Source organism: Geotrypetes seraphini, chromosome 3 (genome assembly GCF_902459505.1).
Source record: "Geotrypetes seraphini chromosome 3, aGeoSer1.1, whole genome shotgun sequence".
Lineage (NCBI taxonomy): Eukaryota > Metazoa > Chordata > Amphibia > Gymnophiona > Dermophiidae > Geotrypetes > Geotrypetes seraphini.
Window position 1 is genome coordinate 308,043,326 of NC_047086.1, and position 15,113 is coordinate 308,058,438.

General features: G+C 40.4%; 1 protein-coding gene across 3 annotated transcripts in view; it reads right to left on the bottom strand.

The window, feature by feature from the left end:
* MACROD2 (mono-ADP ribosylhydrolase 2) overlaps positions 1–15,113 on the bottom strand; it is a 1,978,548-nt gene that overhangs the window by 172,866 nt on the left and 1,790,569 nt on the right. For all 3 annotated transcript variants that reach the window (XM_033936388.1, XM_033936386.1, XM_033936387.1), the window contains one exon: positions 7,939–8,001. In XM_033936388.1, coding sequence (XP_033792279.1) covers positions 7,939–8,001 — 63 coding nt within the window. The remainder of the gene's footprint in view (positions 1–7,938; positions 8,002–15,113) is intronic.

Here is a 15,113-nt window from a genome sequence, read left to right on the forward strand (position 1 = left end):
GCTGCTTCAGGAAAGCCATAGGTAAGAGATCTGATGGACCTAGGGATACCAGATTTTCCATTCGGAAAATCCAGACCCCTTAGACCACCCCCCAGGTCCACCCAGTTCCACCCATCCCTGCCCCATTACATCCTAGTCCCGCCCTAGCCATGCCCCCTGCAGCCTGCTCTGGTCATACCCTATATGTAGCTAATTTTGAGGAACAATATCTTTATACTTCTCAATTTTTCTCTTATATTACTTTCTGACGTAGATATCTTGATTTCCCAAAGATTTCCCAATGATTGCCTATACTAGGTCTAAAATTGTAGGGGACTCTTTGGATCATCTTAAGTTTGGTGAAAGGAAAGAACGGTGGGTAGCTTCTGCTTATACTCTTGAAGCCTATACAGGATGTCAGTGGTGTGGTCAAACCCTGGTAGGTGATAGTTGGAGAGACCCTCAAACTAATCGAGTTATTTATAGTCGGGGTAACACAAACTGTAACAGCACTTGGATGGTATATATCATTATATACCTCTGTAATTTTATATATGTAGGATATACAAGTCGCCCTATAAAAATTTGTCTTAACGAACATAAATCCCGAATTTTGGGGGAGGTACTTCAAGCCCCGCTTGTTACAGATTGGCAGCAATGTAAGTATGGAGTAAAGGACATCAGATGGCATGTGATTGATATAGTTAAAGTGGGTAGGGAGGGTGGGAACAAAGATAAAGCTTTAAATTTTAAAGAACAATCTTTTATTTTCTCATTAAATACAGTAGTACCCTTTGGGCTAAATCAGGAGATTGAATGGCTTTCTTTAATCTAATTGGTCCTTGGATATGGGAGGGAGTATGATGTCAGCTGAAAGGAAGTTATATAAAGAGAGGTGGGGCCTCTCCGCTGTATGTCAGGAACCTTGGGGCATCCAGCTGATTTGGCAGTTAGAGGTGAGAATGTTTAGTTAGTTTTTTGTTCTGCATGACTTTTTATTAGCTTAGTTTAAATTATGTTCTGTTGCTACTGCAGGGGGAATCCTTGAAAAAGCTGCTGTTATTAGGCGAAGCATGTCAGATTCACTCCCCTTGGCTGACGGGCAGAATACATTTTGAATATGCTAAGATAAGTATATGTCTCTATATACCCTAATAAAGCTAAATGAGGGGTTTAGGGTTTAAAAGCTATATATATTTAATTACTATTTAAAGGTTTAATAAGTAAGTAAAACATTTTTAAAAACTGATCTTTTCAAAACGAATGAGGATGTAAAACTCCTTGCAATGAGAGGTTAACTGAAATGGTATGAGTCTGTTTGAAAGGCTGTTGAAGGGAGATTAAATTGGGGTTAAGAAATCTTTTTTGGGTTTGTATTCCTGACAGTCTTTCCTGCCGGCACCTCCGCAGAACATCCTCGGCAGGAGGGATGCCCAATCCCTCTTGTCGCCATCCTTAAGGATCTGGCCAATCTGAGTTTTAGGACATTTCCGGTGCATCCCAGAATGTAATGGGAAGAAGGTCTAAGACTCTGGTTGCCCCAGGTACCTAAAGCCCCTCCTGAGTCAATCAAGACCGTGGGCCCTTCCCCGGCGCATCCTTCCGGCCAGAGGGTGTGGACATGCCTCTGACTGGCCTTCTACAAAAAGGTATGGGGGAGGGTGCAGGTGGGTTTTGGGGGTGGGGGTGTTTGGGAGGGATGCCGGCAGGAGGGATTGGGCATCCCTCTGGCTGGAAATTTGGGGGGGGGAGTACAGGCAGGAAAGAGTGGAAATCTCTGCTGCTGGCTGACTTGCAATGGGGTTTGGGGGTTCCCTGCCGCTCAGCTGATTGGGGGGGAATCACCCTGCCGCTCTTGGTTGCTGCAGTCTAGTGGCCAAGATAAGCAGCTGAAATGTAGTACTGGGTTTTCCGTGACTTTATTTCAGCCGTCTATCTTGCTGCGATTCATACTCTGTCATTACTGTCGACCCTCAAGTTACATTGACCAACTCTGCTTTTTTTCCTGATTCTACTGAAATATCTTTGAAAGATGTGTGGTCAGTTGACTTGAGGATTGATAAGACTTTACAGAGTAATCTGTTAACAACTTTCTACATTTACCGAGGACTCCTCTGCAAAGATATTGGATCTTGAGAAGTCAGGATACTTAATGCTGATCAGAATTTATATAAAATAGACTTTCAAGTTGTTACATTACAGTCAGCAATTGCTTCTGCTACCAACGATAGTTTGTCTCTACAACTTCAATTAGAAGCAATTGAGAATATGTCTAGGGCTAAAAATTTAAGACTTCCTGCTATGCATTATTTATCTTCTCTTGAATTCTTTAAAATGTATTTAAAAATATATTGCAAATTAATCCTGAGTTTGTACTAATTGGGAATATTTATTATTTGCTGAGGGGTACAAGAGTGGTAAATTGAGATGGTGAAATGGATTTACTTAATTCTCCTAATAGCCTAGATGCGACAAATTTCATAGAGTCTTCTCAGGATATAATTGCTAAAAGATCTACACTTTCAGTTCTTTTTGAGTCAGAGGAACAGAAAATTTTGGTTTTAAAAGATTATTATTATCATTATGAAAACCATTTACCCTGTTGTGGCCAACTAAAATCTACACAAATGAGAAGGAAGGTTTTTCTTCAGTTAAAGTTCATAGTCTTAGAAGTTGGAACAATCTTTTTTTTTTTTTTTTTTTTTTCTTCAAGTTTCCCTGTAAATGCTTACCGGTAATTACTTATGCCTCTAATTCTTATATTTTCTTGGATCCTATTAAGAACATAAGGATTGTCATACTGGAAGAGACCGAAGGTCCATTAAGCCCAGTATCCTGTTTCCAACAGTGGCCAACCCAGGTCCCAAGTACCTAGCTAGATCCAAAGTAGCAAAACAGATTCTATGCTGCTTATCCTAGGAATAAGCAATAATGGTCTATGGACTCCTCTTTTAGGAAATTATCCAAACCTTTTTTAAACCCCGCTAAGCTAACTGATTTCACCACATTCTCCGGCAACGAATTCCAGAGTTTAATTATACATTGTGTGAAAAAATATTTTTTCCAGTTTGTTTTAAATCTTCCACTTAGCAGCTTCATCGCATGCCCTCTAGTCCTATTTTTGGAAACAGTGAACAAGTGATTCATATCTACCCTTTCCACTCCACTCAATATTTTATAGACCTCTATCATATCACCCCTGATAGGGAAGTCGTCCCAAATCTTTTGCAATTTTTGTTGCCCTTCTCTGTACTTTTTCTAATTCCGCTATATCTGTTTTGAGATACAGCAACTAGAATTGCACACAGTATTTGAGGTGTGGCCGTACCATAGAGTGATACAAGGGTATTATAACATTTTCATCTTTGTTTGCCATTCCTTTTCTGATAATTCATGTAGAGAAATTTTTGGAAGCGAAGCCTTTGGCTAAATTGGATAATAATGTAGTTAGTTAAATAGATGGGAATGTATTTAGGTTTCTAATTTTTGATGGCTTTTAAGCTGCGGTAGAGGTTTCTACTGCGGGCTAGCGAGCTAAATACTTCGATGCTCATAGAATTCCTATGAGTGTTGGAGCATTTACCCCGCTGGTCCGCAGTTTAAACCTCTACCGCAGCTTTGTAAAAGCCAACAAAAATTAGAATTATAGATTCCAAGGAACCTAGGTGCTGGAAATGTAGGCCACGGTTTTACATGCCTACATTTCCGGTGCTCAGGGTCTTTCCTGAATCATGGCCACCAAAGATCTAGACACCAGTCTTGGAGGCCATGTAGCGGTAGCTATTTTTTTTTAATGAGTGTTTAATTAAGTTAGGCGGCAGTAGGGTGGCTATCACCACCTAACTTTTGGTGGGTTTTGTTGAATCTAGGCCTTAGTGCTTTTCTCTCAGTTATTTCCAGGAACCTTTCATATAGAAGCAATCCTTAACATTAACCTATAGCACATGGCTTATTGCCTTTTTAGTGAGAAACCAAACAGCTCAAACTGACAAAAGAATATATCAATGTCCACTATAACTGTTCAAGTTTAGCATTAAATTTTAGAAATACTCTTGTTTCCAAGCTACTAAACACACTGGATTAGTACAGATTGATTCTACATATTCAATGCTATCAGAATAACTGGCCTCTTTCACACAGACAGACCCTCACCAAGCACTGGATAAGTCTTTACAAAGTGAAAATAGAAATGCGTAGACAAAAGTTAAACTGAACCGCCAAGAAGTCAGACTCTACATACATTGCAACATCGCGGAAACAGAAACAGTGAAACAAGAAAATAAGAACTGCCATACTGGGACAGGCCAAAAGTCCATCAAGCCCAGTATCCTGTTTCTAACAGTGGCCAAACCACGTCCCAAGTACATTGCAACATATAAAGATAGCAAATGTAAATTTGAAAAAACTGACAACAACCACTACTTTACAAATTAACAAATAGAAATAAAACAAAAAATGGAAAATAAGATAATACCATTTTATTGCACTAATACATTTTTCAATAAGTTTTCAGAGGCCAATACCTCCTTCCTCAGGTCAGTACAGAATACTGCTCTTATGGAATTCTGACCTTGCCTGATGAATGGGATGTTGGTCTCCAAAAGTCAGTAAAAATGTATTAAAATTAGTCCAATAAAAACATTACCTTATTTCCATTTTCTGTTTACTGTAAAAACAGCTACAATACTACTTTATTATAAGGCAACAACATAAAATATTTTTTTATCTTTTGACATCTCTGGTTTCTGCTTTCCTCATCTTCTCTTCACTCTCTTCTTTCCAGCCCTCTTGCTGCCTTCTATACACTATCCGCTCTCTCTCTGCCCCTTTCATCCAAAGTCTGCCCTCTCCCCTTTCTATATGGCATCTTCTATAAAGTGTCTACCTTCTCCCCTTCCAACTAGCCTGTGCCACTTCTCTCCTTTATACATAATTCACTTCAGCTTCGCCCCCTCTCATTTGTCTCTCTCCTCTGTCTCCAACCCTCCCCCTTGCTCTGGCATTTCTCTCCTCTTTCCTTTCCTTCCTTTTCCCCTCTCCCAATATTTCTGTCTCCTTCCCTTCCCTCCCTTCCCTCCTGGCATATCTCTCCTCTCCCCTTCCATGCTCTGGCACTTCTCCCCCTCCATGCGCATTCTAGTTGTCAGGCAGGCTGGCTGGCAATCCTCCCTCCATGCTCTGGCATCCCTCAATCCAACCCCTGGCTAGCAGACAGGCTGGCATTATTCCCTCCATCTCCTGGCTGGTTGACTGGCTGGCATCTCTCCCTCCCAACATGCTTTGCCAGCTCTCCTTCCCTCACCTCCCCATATCACAACCCCTCCCTCCCTCACCCCTGTGCTATGATCCCTCCCTGCTCCCTACCTTAGTAGACTTGGTGGTCTAGTAGCTTCTCTGGGGACAGGAAAGAACCCTACTCTTTTCTACCCCTGCTGCTGATATAGTCACCACCGCTGAAAATGTTTCAAGACGGCTGATGAAACTTCATGCGGCAGCCTTGGGAGATTTGCAGAAGTGTTGCAAGGCTGCCGCATGAAGTATCGCCAGCCACCTTGAAAATCTTTGGAGCAGCGGTTATATCAGTGGCAGTGGCAGGAAAGAGTGGGGGTTTTCCTACCCCTGAAGAAGCCACTAAACCACCAGGTATATTATGGTAGGGCATGGAGAGGGCCGGCCTTTGTCCTCATTATCGCAGTATTCCCATAGCAGCAGATCCCATTCTTGTAGCACTACTGTGGATCAGCCAATTGCTACCTCAGTGACAATGGGTAAATACTTTTAAATTTCCCAGTTACCATGGTAATTACTGCAGTAATGATTATTAATTACCACAGCAATGATTATCATGTCACCCTCTGCACACCAATGTCTGTTAGCATGTGCTAAACTTTATTTAAAGGAACCCTATATTCCACAAATACACGTAGGCCAGCTGATATTCAGCCTGCAGCATTGATTTTTTAAATGCTGACAGCTACGGCAGATTTAGCTCTGGATATTCAATATCAAACCATGTCCATGCACTGACATTAAATATCTGGGGATAAATTAATTTAAGGAAGCAACCAGAGTTTATGTGGGTCCTGTCTCTGAGGTGAAAGAAGGAAGGATCAGATCACTGAGGAGGGAGGATGGGCAGTAGAACAAGTGCCATAACCCAGATTCTAAATGGGTACTGGCCAATATTCAGACTGTGCCTTGTTAGCTTTGCTGATAAAGCTAGGACAGACTTTGTGCTTTCCTAACTTTTAGTCACTTACCCAATCAATTAGCAGTCTGAATATGGCCACTAACTGGTTAGGTTCTGGCCCTTCTCATGCTCTGCCCAAGGACCACCCTAACACAAACCAGATTGTCAGTGGAAGTGTCCATTAAAGTTCTGCTGAATATCACCATTTAGACAGTCAGAAGTGATTTAAATAGGCAGGTAGTCAAAACATAAGCATTTTATGTTTCAACAATTTTTATTATTAATGACTCAGAAATACAACACAGTGAAAGTGCAACAATCCAGATCTTGAGTCATTCTTTCTAAAGTACAAAAAAAAAATCCCCGTTTCTCCTGCATAAAGAACTTTCAAAATACAAAACTAATAATCTCCCATAAAACCTCTCACCCACCCATCCCATTCACTCAACCCCGATCAAGTATAAAGGAAGTACAATTCAGATGACAAATTAAGATGATTGAGTATGAAGCTATGAGGCCTGGCGGGAAGAGCTGCAAGGTAAGTTTCCCAAAATGACCAAAATCTATTTTTCCTTTTATAATTCAACTCACAGGGGTCCTTTTATCAAACTGCGGTAGGGGTTTAACGCGCATAATACCACGCGTTAAACCGCCTGCCGCGCTAGCCGCTAACGCATGCATTGAACAGGTGTTAGTTTTTTAGCTGGCCACGGGGGTTAGTGCGTGATGAAATGTTCGACGCGCTAACCCCGCTAGTGCAGCTTGATCAAAGATCCCCACAGTATCAAATGTCTCAAAGAATAAACTAGTTTCCAGATCTTTTTCTAAACTTAAATAGGTCCAACAAAGAAAGTGGGAGGTGTGGACTGGATATGGAAAACACAGAACATACACATAATACCCTGACATTATCCGGATAGTAAAAATAAAAATTATGAGTAGCAAATAAGTGGTTGGCTCCAGTGAAAGGCACTTACCTAGAAAGATTCCTTTTACCCAGATATGTGTCACTGAATATTAACCCTTAAGGAGTTTTTAATTTTTTTGTGTGAAATGGTGTGGTGACTAAGTTAGTCCACTCTTCAAGGTAATACGTAGAAATAAAATAAAAACAAAGAAAAAAAAATACCTTTTTTATTGGACTAACTTACCCCCTCCTTTACAAAGCTGTGCTAGCGTTTTTAGCGCCAGCCGCGATGGTAACAGCTCGGACACTCATAGGAATTCTATGAGCAACAGAGCTGTTACCGCAGCGGCCAGCCCTAAAAATGCTAATGCGGCTTTGTAAAGGAGGGGGTTAGTATAGTTTATGATTAGCTTTCGAAGGTAACTCCTTTTTCCTTAGATCCTTTTTTTTTTTTTTTTTTAATACTTTATTGATTTTTAATCAAAAACAATGTCATACAAATGAAAGAACAAAAGATATTCCACATATTACACTATTATCTATTCAGGTAACATAAATATCATTCAATATTTTCATTTTCCTGCATATAATAATATCATAATATATCCTAATATACAATGCAAATAAAGAATAAAGTTACCTGAAAATTGAGATAACTGTGGTTAATTTTGTATCATGTAGAGGTTGTCCAATTAGGGATTCATTGAAACATACAGTCTGACAAGTGGTTCTTAAAATTTTACCCAGAACTCTAATCCAAGAACTATTACATTCTTACATGTGTTGAGACTCTCCAATTTTTATTTATTTATTTTTTTTTACTGTTAACAATGTATAAGAAAAGCTAACTTTCATCTCATACCTTTATCCTTGCTTGATTCAGTTTCTTCTGTTAAGCTGGATACTGTAGCAGGTTTTTCGTCAACTGTCAAACAAAAGTAGAGGGAACCTTAGTTATCAAGGTCTAGATTCAGTACATAGTGCTCACAATTCAGCACCCCAAAAATCTGCACCGAGCACTATTCTATGAACAGTGCTCCAAGTTGGACGCCATTTATAGATTAGCACTTAGATCCGATTTCCGTGCCAAACTTTAGGTGTGAGGGTTTACACCAACTGAAACCTGGTGTTAATCCAGGTGTGTAATTTCAGCACAGATCCTCGGTATTCTGTAATACTGTGTGCATCTTTAGTAATCACCCCTGACCCTCCCATGCCCTTCCTACAGCCATGTGCTAAAAATATTTGCATGCAGATCTTTATAGAAGAGCGAGTAGCAACATGTGCTCGCAAATCTAAATTTGCCAATTAACACCAATAATTAATTGTAAGTAGTCAATTATTGGCACTGATTGGCTCATTATTCAATTTAGTTACAGGCGCATCTCACAATAGTGCGCACTTATGCATGTGGAAATCTGTGTGCCATTTATAGAAACCGGGGATAAAAATTAAGAAGACTAGGAGACACTCAATGAAGTTATGTGGAAATACCTTTAAAACTAACAGGAGGAAATAGTTAAGCTCTGGAACTCATTCCCAGAGGATGTGGTAATAGCAATTAGGTTTGCACAAGTTGCTAGAGAAAAAGTCCATAGTCTGAGGGATGTCACTGCTTTTCCTGGATCAGTAACATGGAATGTTGTTACTGTTTGGGTTTCTGCCAGATACTTGTGACCTGGATTGGCCACTGTGGAAACCCAGTGTGACTATTCTTATGTTTTTATGCATAATAACAATATTTATTCTAACTTAGGAACATTGAGCAAGAAAGCCCAGATTATTTAATCCACGTCGTTGGTGGCTTTCTTAAAAGTGGCTGCCAATCACATGTCAACCACGTAACGGTGCTGGTTACAGAATTACACTTCCGGCAAAGATAGACGTTAGAAATACAGGCCAGGATTTTCCAGGCCTACATTTCTAACGCCTGCCTTTGATGTGATTCATGCCTCTATAGGTGCTTTAGACCAGTGTTCTTCAACCACCGGTCCATGGACCAGTACGGTCCACAGAAATTTCCTGCAGGTCCACAGGGCCAGCACGTGCATCAGGCCCAAAACAATGTTCTTCAACCGCCGGTCCATGGTGCATTCGATGCGGCATTATCTTTCAGCCAGCTCCCTTTACCTAACTGATTCAGTGCACAAAGCCATGGGCAGTGGCTCCTACGGGTGTCCTGCACCTGAACCGGAAGCCTTCAACATCAGAGGGAAGGCTTCCAGATGAGACACGGGACGTGCAAGGTGCAATTAGTACTATTATGGGGGCGGGGTCTGGGGTGGAGGCTGGGTAGAGATGGACGGGGTCTGGCCCACGACTTAGCCCAGTGTTCTTCAACCACCGGTCCACGGACCGATGCCGGTCCACAGAATAATTCTTTTATTTCTGCCGGTCCATAGGTGTAAAAAGGTTGAAAAACACTGCTTTAGACCGTCTAATGCCACTTCCAGTGATAGTCATGTCCAGAGTGGCATTAGGCAGCCTAAAGCAACTATGGAAGTGCAATTCTAGTGCTGGCAGATGCCTTGAAACTCAGTTAAAAACATCTGTTAAATGACATCTTTTACTGAGCTTGGACACCGTTTAGAGAATCCAGGCTGAAATGTGTGCATTATGAACTTCAGTAAACTTATATAATTGGTTCCATAATGGAGCAGTAGCATGTATAAATATGGACATATACAACTGAAAAGGGTGCACAGTTTGGAGCATTTTGGGAACAGCGCCAATGATACAAGTAATCTATACCTTTTATTCAGCCGCTAAAACATGTGCCTTATGGTGGTTCTGTTCTGCCTTTATAGCCTGTTTTACTTGTAGAAAAGTGTTGTTTTTTTAAAAAAATAATTGTTAGTGAAAAATGTTCATGTTACAAAAAGAAAGTATTATAAAGGCTAACACACTTATATGATATGGATATATTCAAAACATAGCATCCAGCAAAAGAATGATTACCATCCAAAAGGGTGGTTAATGTATAACTGTTAACTGTAACATGCAATAAACAATTGAATTTATAAACTTAATATTCATGAGCAATTGCAGAGTACATTTTAACAATAAATTGTTATGGGGATGAGGAGGACTTTTCTAAATAATTGTCTAATGTTTTCCATTTACTTATACATTAACAAGATGAAGGTAAGTATTTATGGACAATATCTTCATATTTTCTGTAAAGTAAAATGGTGTTTCACCATAGAAAAATTGTTAGGGATGAATTATTCTTCCAGTGCTGAACATAGAAACACAGAAACATGAAAGCAGAGGTTGAATGGCCTATCCATCTGCCCATCCACAACATCTGTTATCTCCTCTTCTCCCTAGGAGATTCCACATCCCTGTCCCGTGTTATCTTGAATTAAGATATAGGGGTCCTTTTATCAAGCTGCGGTAGGGGTTTAATGTGTGGTAAACCGCCTGTACTAGCTACTAACGCCTGCATTGAGCAGGTGTTAGTTTTTTTAGCCGGCCGCGGGGATTAGCACATGATGAAATGTTCGATGCGCTAATCCCACTAGCGCGACTTGATAAAAGTCTTCATCTCCACCACTTCCATTGGGAGAGTATTCCACGCATCTACCACCCTTTCTGTAAAGAAGTGTTTTCTTACATTACTCCTGAGCCTATCACCACTTAACTTCATCTCATTCTGGAGTTTACATTCATTTGAAAAAGACTCACTTTCTGTACATTAACGCCAAAGAGATATTTAAATGTTATACAGTCATGGTACATGGGCTTGTCATGCCACTGGGGCTTGCATGCATTTGTAAAGCTGAAAGCTATGCTGTAGGTAGTTTCACTACCAGCAGACAGACAGGTTTCAGCAAAGTACCAAGGCAGACAGGTTTCAGCGGAGATGTCAGACTAACGATATTCCATCCATCTAAGCAGCAGGAGATGGGCAGTGTTGGAGGCAGAGGATCGTGTTTGATGCAAAAATGGTGACAGCATCGAATTTATACTGTGCAGAAAAAAGGCCTGGCAATCTACTTCTGAAATTCTGTCCCCAAAACTTAATAACATCATCATTAAGTCGCTAGGACTCTAACACGAATCAATGGCACCTAACATACATATTACGGTATCTATCCCCATACAATTTATGATAAAGACCACTAATCAGTCCTCTGGACCAATGCCATCCTATTTATATCTGTGAAGGTGCAGTCTCTAAAACAGCACACAATGTTCCAAATGGGGCCTCACCAAAGACTTAAACAACAGCATTATCACTGCCCTTTTCCTACTGGCCATTTCTCTCCTTATGCACCCAAGCATCTTCCCGGCTTTGACCATTGACTTTTCTACCTGTTTTGCCACCCTGAGATCATCAGATACAATCACCCCCAAGTTCCTCTCTTCTTCCATGCACAGAAGTACTTTGTCTCCTATACTATACTGTTCTCCTGGATTTTAATACATTGCATGACCTCATAGGGTGTAGGCAGAGAAGCTGCCTAGCCTAGAGTTTGGCTACAGGTAAACAAGACTGAGCGGTTTGTCTTAGAGGCTGGTGGAGTGTATTAAGCATGCACAGAAAAGAGAGAGAGAAAAAAAAGAGTCCAATTCACTTCTGCTTTAACTTAATGAGCAATGTTTATTATAACTGTTATCAAAATGTTTTCAGAAAAAAATCCAACAGTTATTTCTCACTATGGAACTTCTTATTTTCTTCAGAGTAATTCCAATTACTGTCCCTAAACTAAGCTAAAGCTTAACTTTGTATACCGAGTCATCATTCTGAGAAGGCTTGACAGTTTACAGCAATTAAATAAACAGGGAATGATTTACAAATGATAAATAGAAGATAATAGCAAAATTTCAAAATAATTAATTTTCAAAATGTTTGGCAAATAGAGTAGTTTTTAAAGATTTATGGAAAAATTGAAATGAACAGGAACTCCTTAAAAAAAGGGGAGATCATTCCAGAGTTGAGAGAATTTAAAGACCAAAGATTGACTGAAGATCTTGACTCCTTTAGAGTTTAAATTGTTGGATACCTCTTGCAAAGGAGAATCGATAAACATTTCAAAATAAAGGAATAAGTGGATTAAAGATACCATGTAGAATTTTAAAAGAAATACAAGCGCATTTAAATTAAATTCTAAAATAAACCGTGAGCCAATGAAGACTCTGAAGCAAAGGGGTCACATGGTCAAATTTACATTTTCCAAAGATCAGCTTCACAGCAGAATTCTGAATTAATTGTAATCTATGAAGACAAATTTTTGTAATGCCAATGTAGATAGCGTTACAGTAATCAAGACGTGATAATATAATTGATTGAACTAAGATAGAAAAATGACGGTGATAAAAAAGATGTCTAACCTTCCTCAGCATTCGCAAACAAAAGAAGCATTTCTGCTTCTGGTTCAAAATCTTTACTCAATGTGGGCACTTGCTTACATCAGTTCATTCAGAAAAGGAAAAAGGAAAACAAAAGATTAGCCCAACAAAATTCAAGTTCACAAAACCAATTCAGAAATGCATAGTCCTTTATCCTTCTGTCTTCCTCTGCTCCTGGAACAGGCTGTGTCCTAACACTGACCTTCTCACATAAGCTTTTAGAATCCAGATAAATGAAAAAAACTGCCCTCCATACACACTTTCACTGTCAAAACATAAACCTGATAAATGCAACCTTTGAGCTTTCTCTGCACTGCTCAAAGGAGTGGGTTCTGCCTCCCAGAATCATTCTGATGTATCTGAACCCACCCAAGAACCCTTCAGGTTATAAACTAGAATCTTTAATTGGTTTACATCAGATTACTCAGCTGGACCTTCTGGCAATATCATCCTTCTTCACCACAGCTTTCAGATGGGGTCCAGCTAGTTTTAATAAGCTGCTTTCAAAAGGAAAAAGAAAAACGTTTATCTTCAGGAGGTACTGCCCGCCAGCCTTTTAAACTTCCAGCAGTCTCTACAGCTGCAGCCCTTCCTCCTTAATCCTGGATTTAAACTGCTTCTTAATTGTAGTGCAACATGGCTACTAAATTCTTCTTCTCAAACAATATTTTAGTCCAGCACCTTTCAATTCCTCAGCACACTTAAATTTCCATGGAATTACTCATTATATCATTTCTAGTACAGTCCATCAATTCATTTTCAGATTCCATTTCTATTTCAGTTTCCCCTAGTTCATCCTGATTCATTGTTTCAGTTACAGTAGTTGCCTGGATTGTTGAATCCCTTTGTCCTCCTTTCTGACCTGAGTCCAGCATGTCTTGGGCTGTGGCTGTTTCACCTGGAAACACCTGCTAGGAACTGCTGCTTTGGCTGTGACTCTTCCTGCTGCTTTACCTCCTCTAACTCCTCCGCCCTGGCAAGCACTGCTGGGATACTTATGGCCAGCTCCAACAATATACCTCTTCCAGTTCACATTATTCACTAAACAAATTTAATGAAAAAAGTGCTTTTGGTCATAGACTGTCAAGGGGAAAAGCCTCAGATTCCCAGCACTCCACCAGAGCAAATCTTGTGGAGGTGCTAGAAAAGGACGTCACTTCATAGGCTGAAAACCCCTCGATGAATTAATCTTCACTAATTTAATGCATTGAATAAAATTGACTAACTTTATATAGAACCAAATAATCAAGTAACTTATCTGGTTCGGTTGTGCTGCCGGGTTCACTGAGCACTTTAAAGTGAATAGAGTAATAATAATAGTTCAGTATATAAAAGAGTAAAAAAAATTTAAGTTTCATACTGAGCCAGTGACGATATTACCACGTAAAGCTCACCACTATGAAAGCTTATTGATGCGGTGGAGAGGTGGGGCTGAGGCTCAAAAGAAGAAAGAAAGAAAGAAAAAAGGCTAGCTATTATAGCTGTCTGCACAACTGATAGATTTTTAGAGGTGTTTTTGGGAAGATTGTGGAGCCTCTAAGAAAAAGAAAATTCTAAATTACATCATTGGGGAAGTGGAACATAAGTTTTAAATAAAGCACTTATCTCATGTTTAAAGCTGCTCTTTGCTCTGACATGAATTCATGTTTTGCCCGTTCGCTGTTTCAAGAAGCAATCCCATTCAAAAAGAACCTCCGTCACTTCTAAAGACTTTGAACTTCCTGTTGTGTGGGCAGAATACATGAAAAAGCCTTAGGATGGCTGAAAGGTGCTTGCTGTAATCTCTTCCTGCAGTGCCGGTAAGCATCAAAGGTTTATAGGTCCCAGGGAGGGGGTCAGAAGGAGGTAAGAAGGCAACAATGTCAGACCCCCTAGGGGAAGGGGGAGATAGGGGAAGATAAGATTTGCAGACCCGTAGGAGCGAGGGGAGGGTGGAAAGGTAAGAGAGAAGAAGCTGCACATGAATTGATGGGAAGGGAGAGAAGGAAAATGCTGCACATGGATTAAAAGAAAAGAAGAAGGGCAAATGCTGCATATGGGGGAGAAGAAAGTAGAGAAAGATACCAAGATGGATGGGGAGAGAGGATGACATGCCAAGACAGCTGCCAGGAAGATAAGTTAGGATGGTGGTGAGGGAAGAGGAAGAGATGCAATGACAGCTGCCAAGATGAGGCAGGGGGAGGAAGAGCTTCCAGGATGGAGAAGGGAGAAGAAGAAATGCTAGGACCTACAGGGAAACAAGGAAGAGAGAGAGGTGTTGGACCTGCAAAGGGAATATAGAACAGAAGCAAGGGAAGAGAGAAGAATACATGCTGGACTCCTGGGGGGGGGGGGGGAGCGGGCAGAGTTATGTTGGACAGGGCATGAATAGGGACACAGAGACGGGAGATGCTCAACATGACGGGAAGATAGAGGCAATGACACAGGGGTGATGCTGGGTGGGTCAGTTAGATAAGGACACAGAGAAAAAGATGGATGGTGGACTTGGAGAGAAAAGAAATGGCAAATGGACGAGGAGACTCTGGCAAGGCAGTTAAGAGAAGAAAGAGGAAAGTAGCAACCAGAGATTGGGACCACCATAGTAAGAAAATCAAATGACCCAACAACAAAAGTAGAAAGAAAGAATTTTATTGTCTATTTATTGATTGCAATATGCCAATTTTTGGAATGTGTATCTGCCAA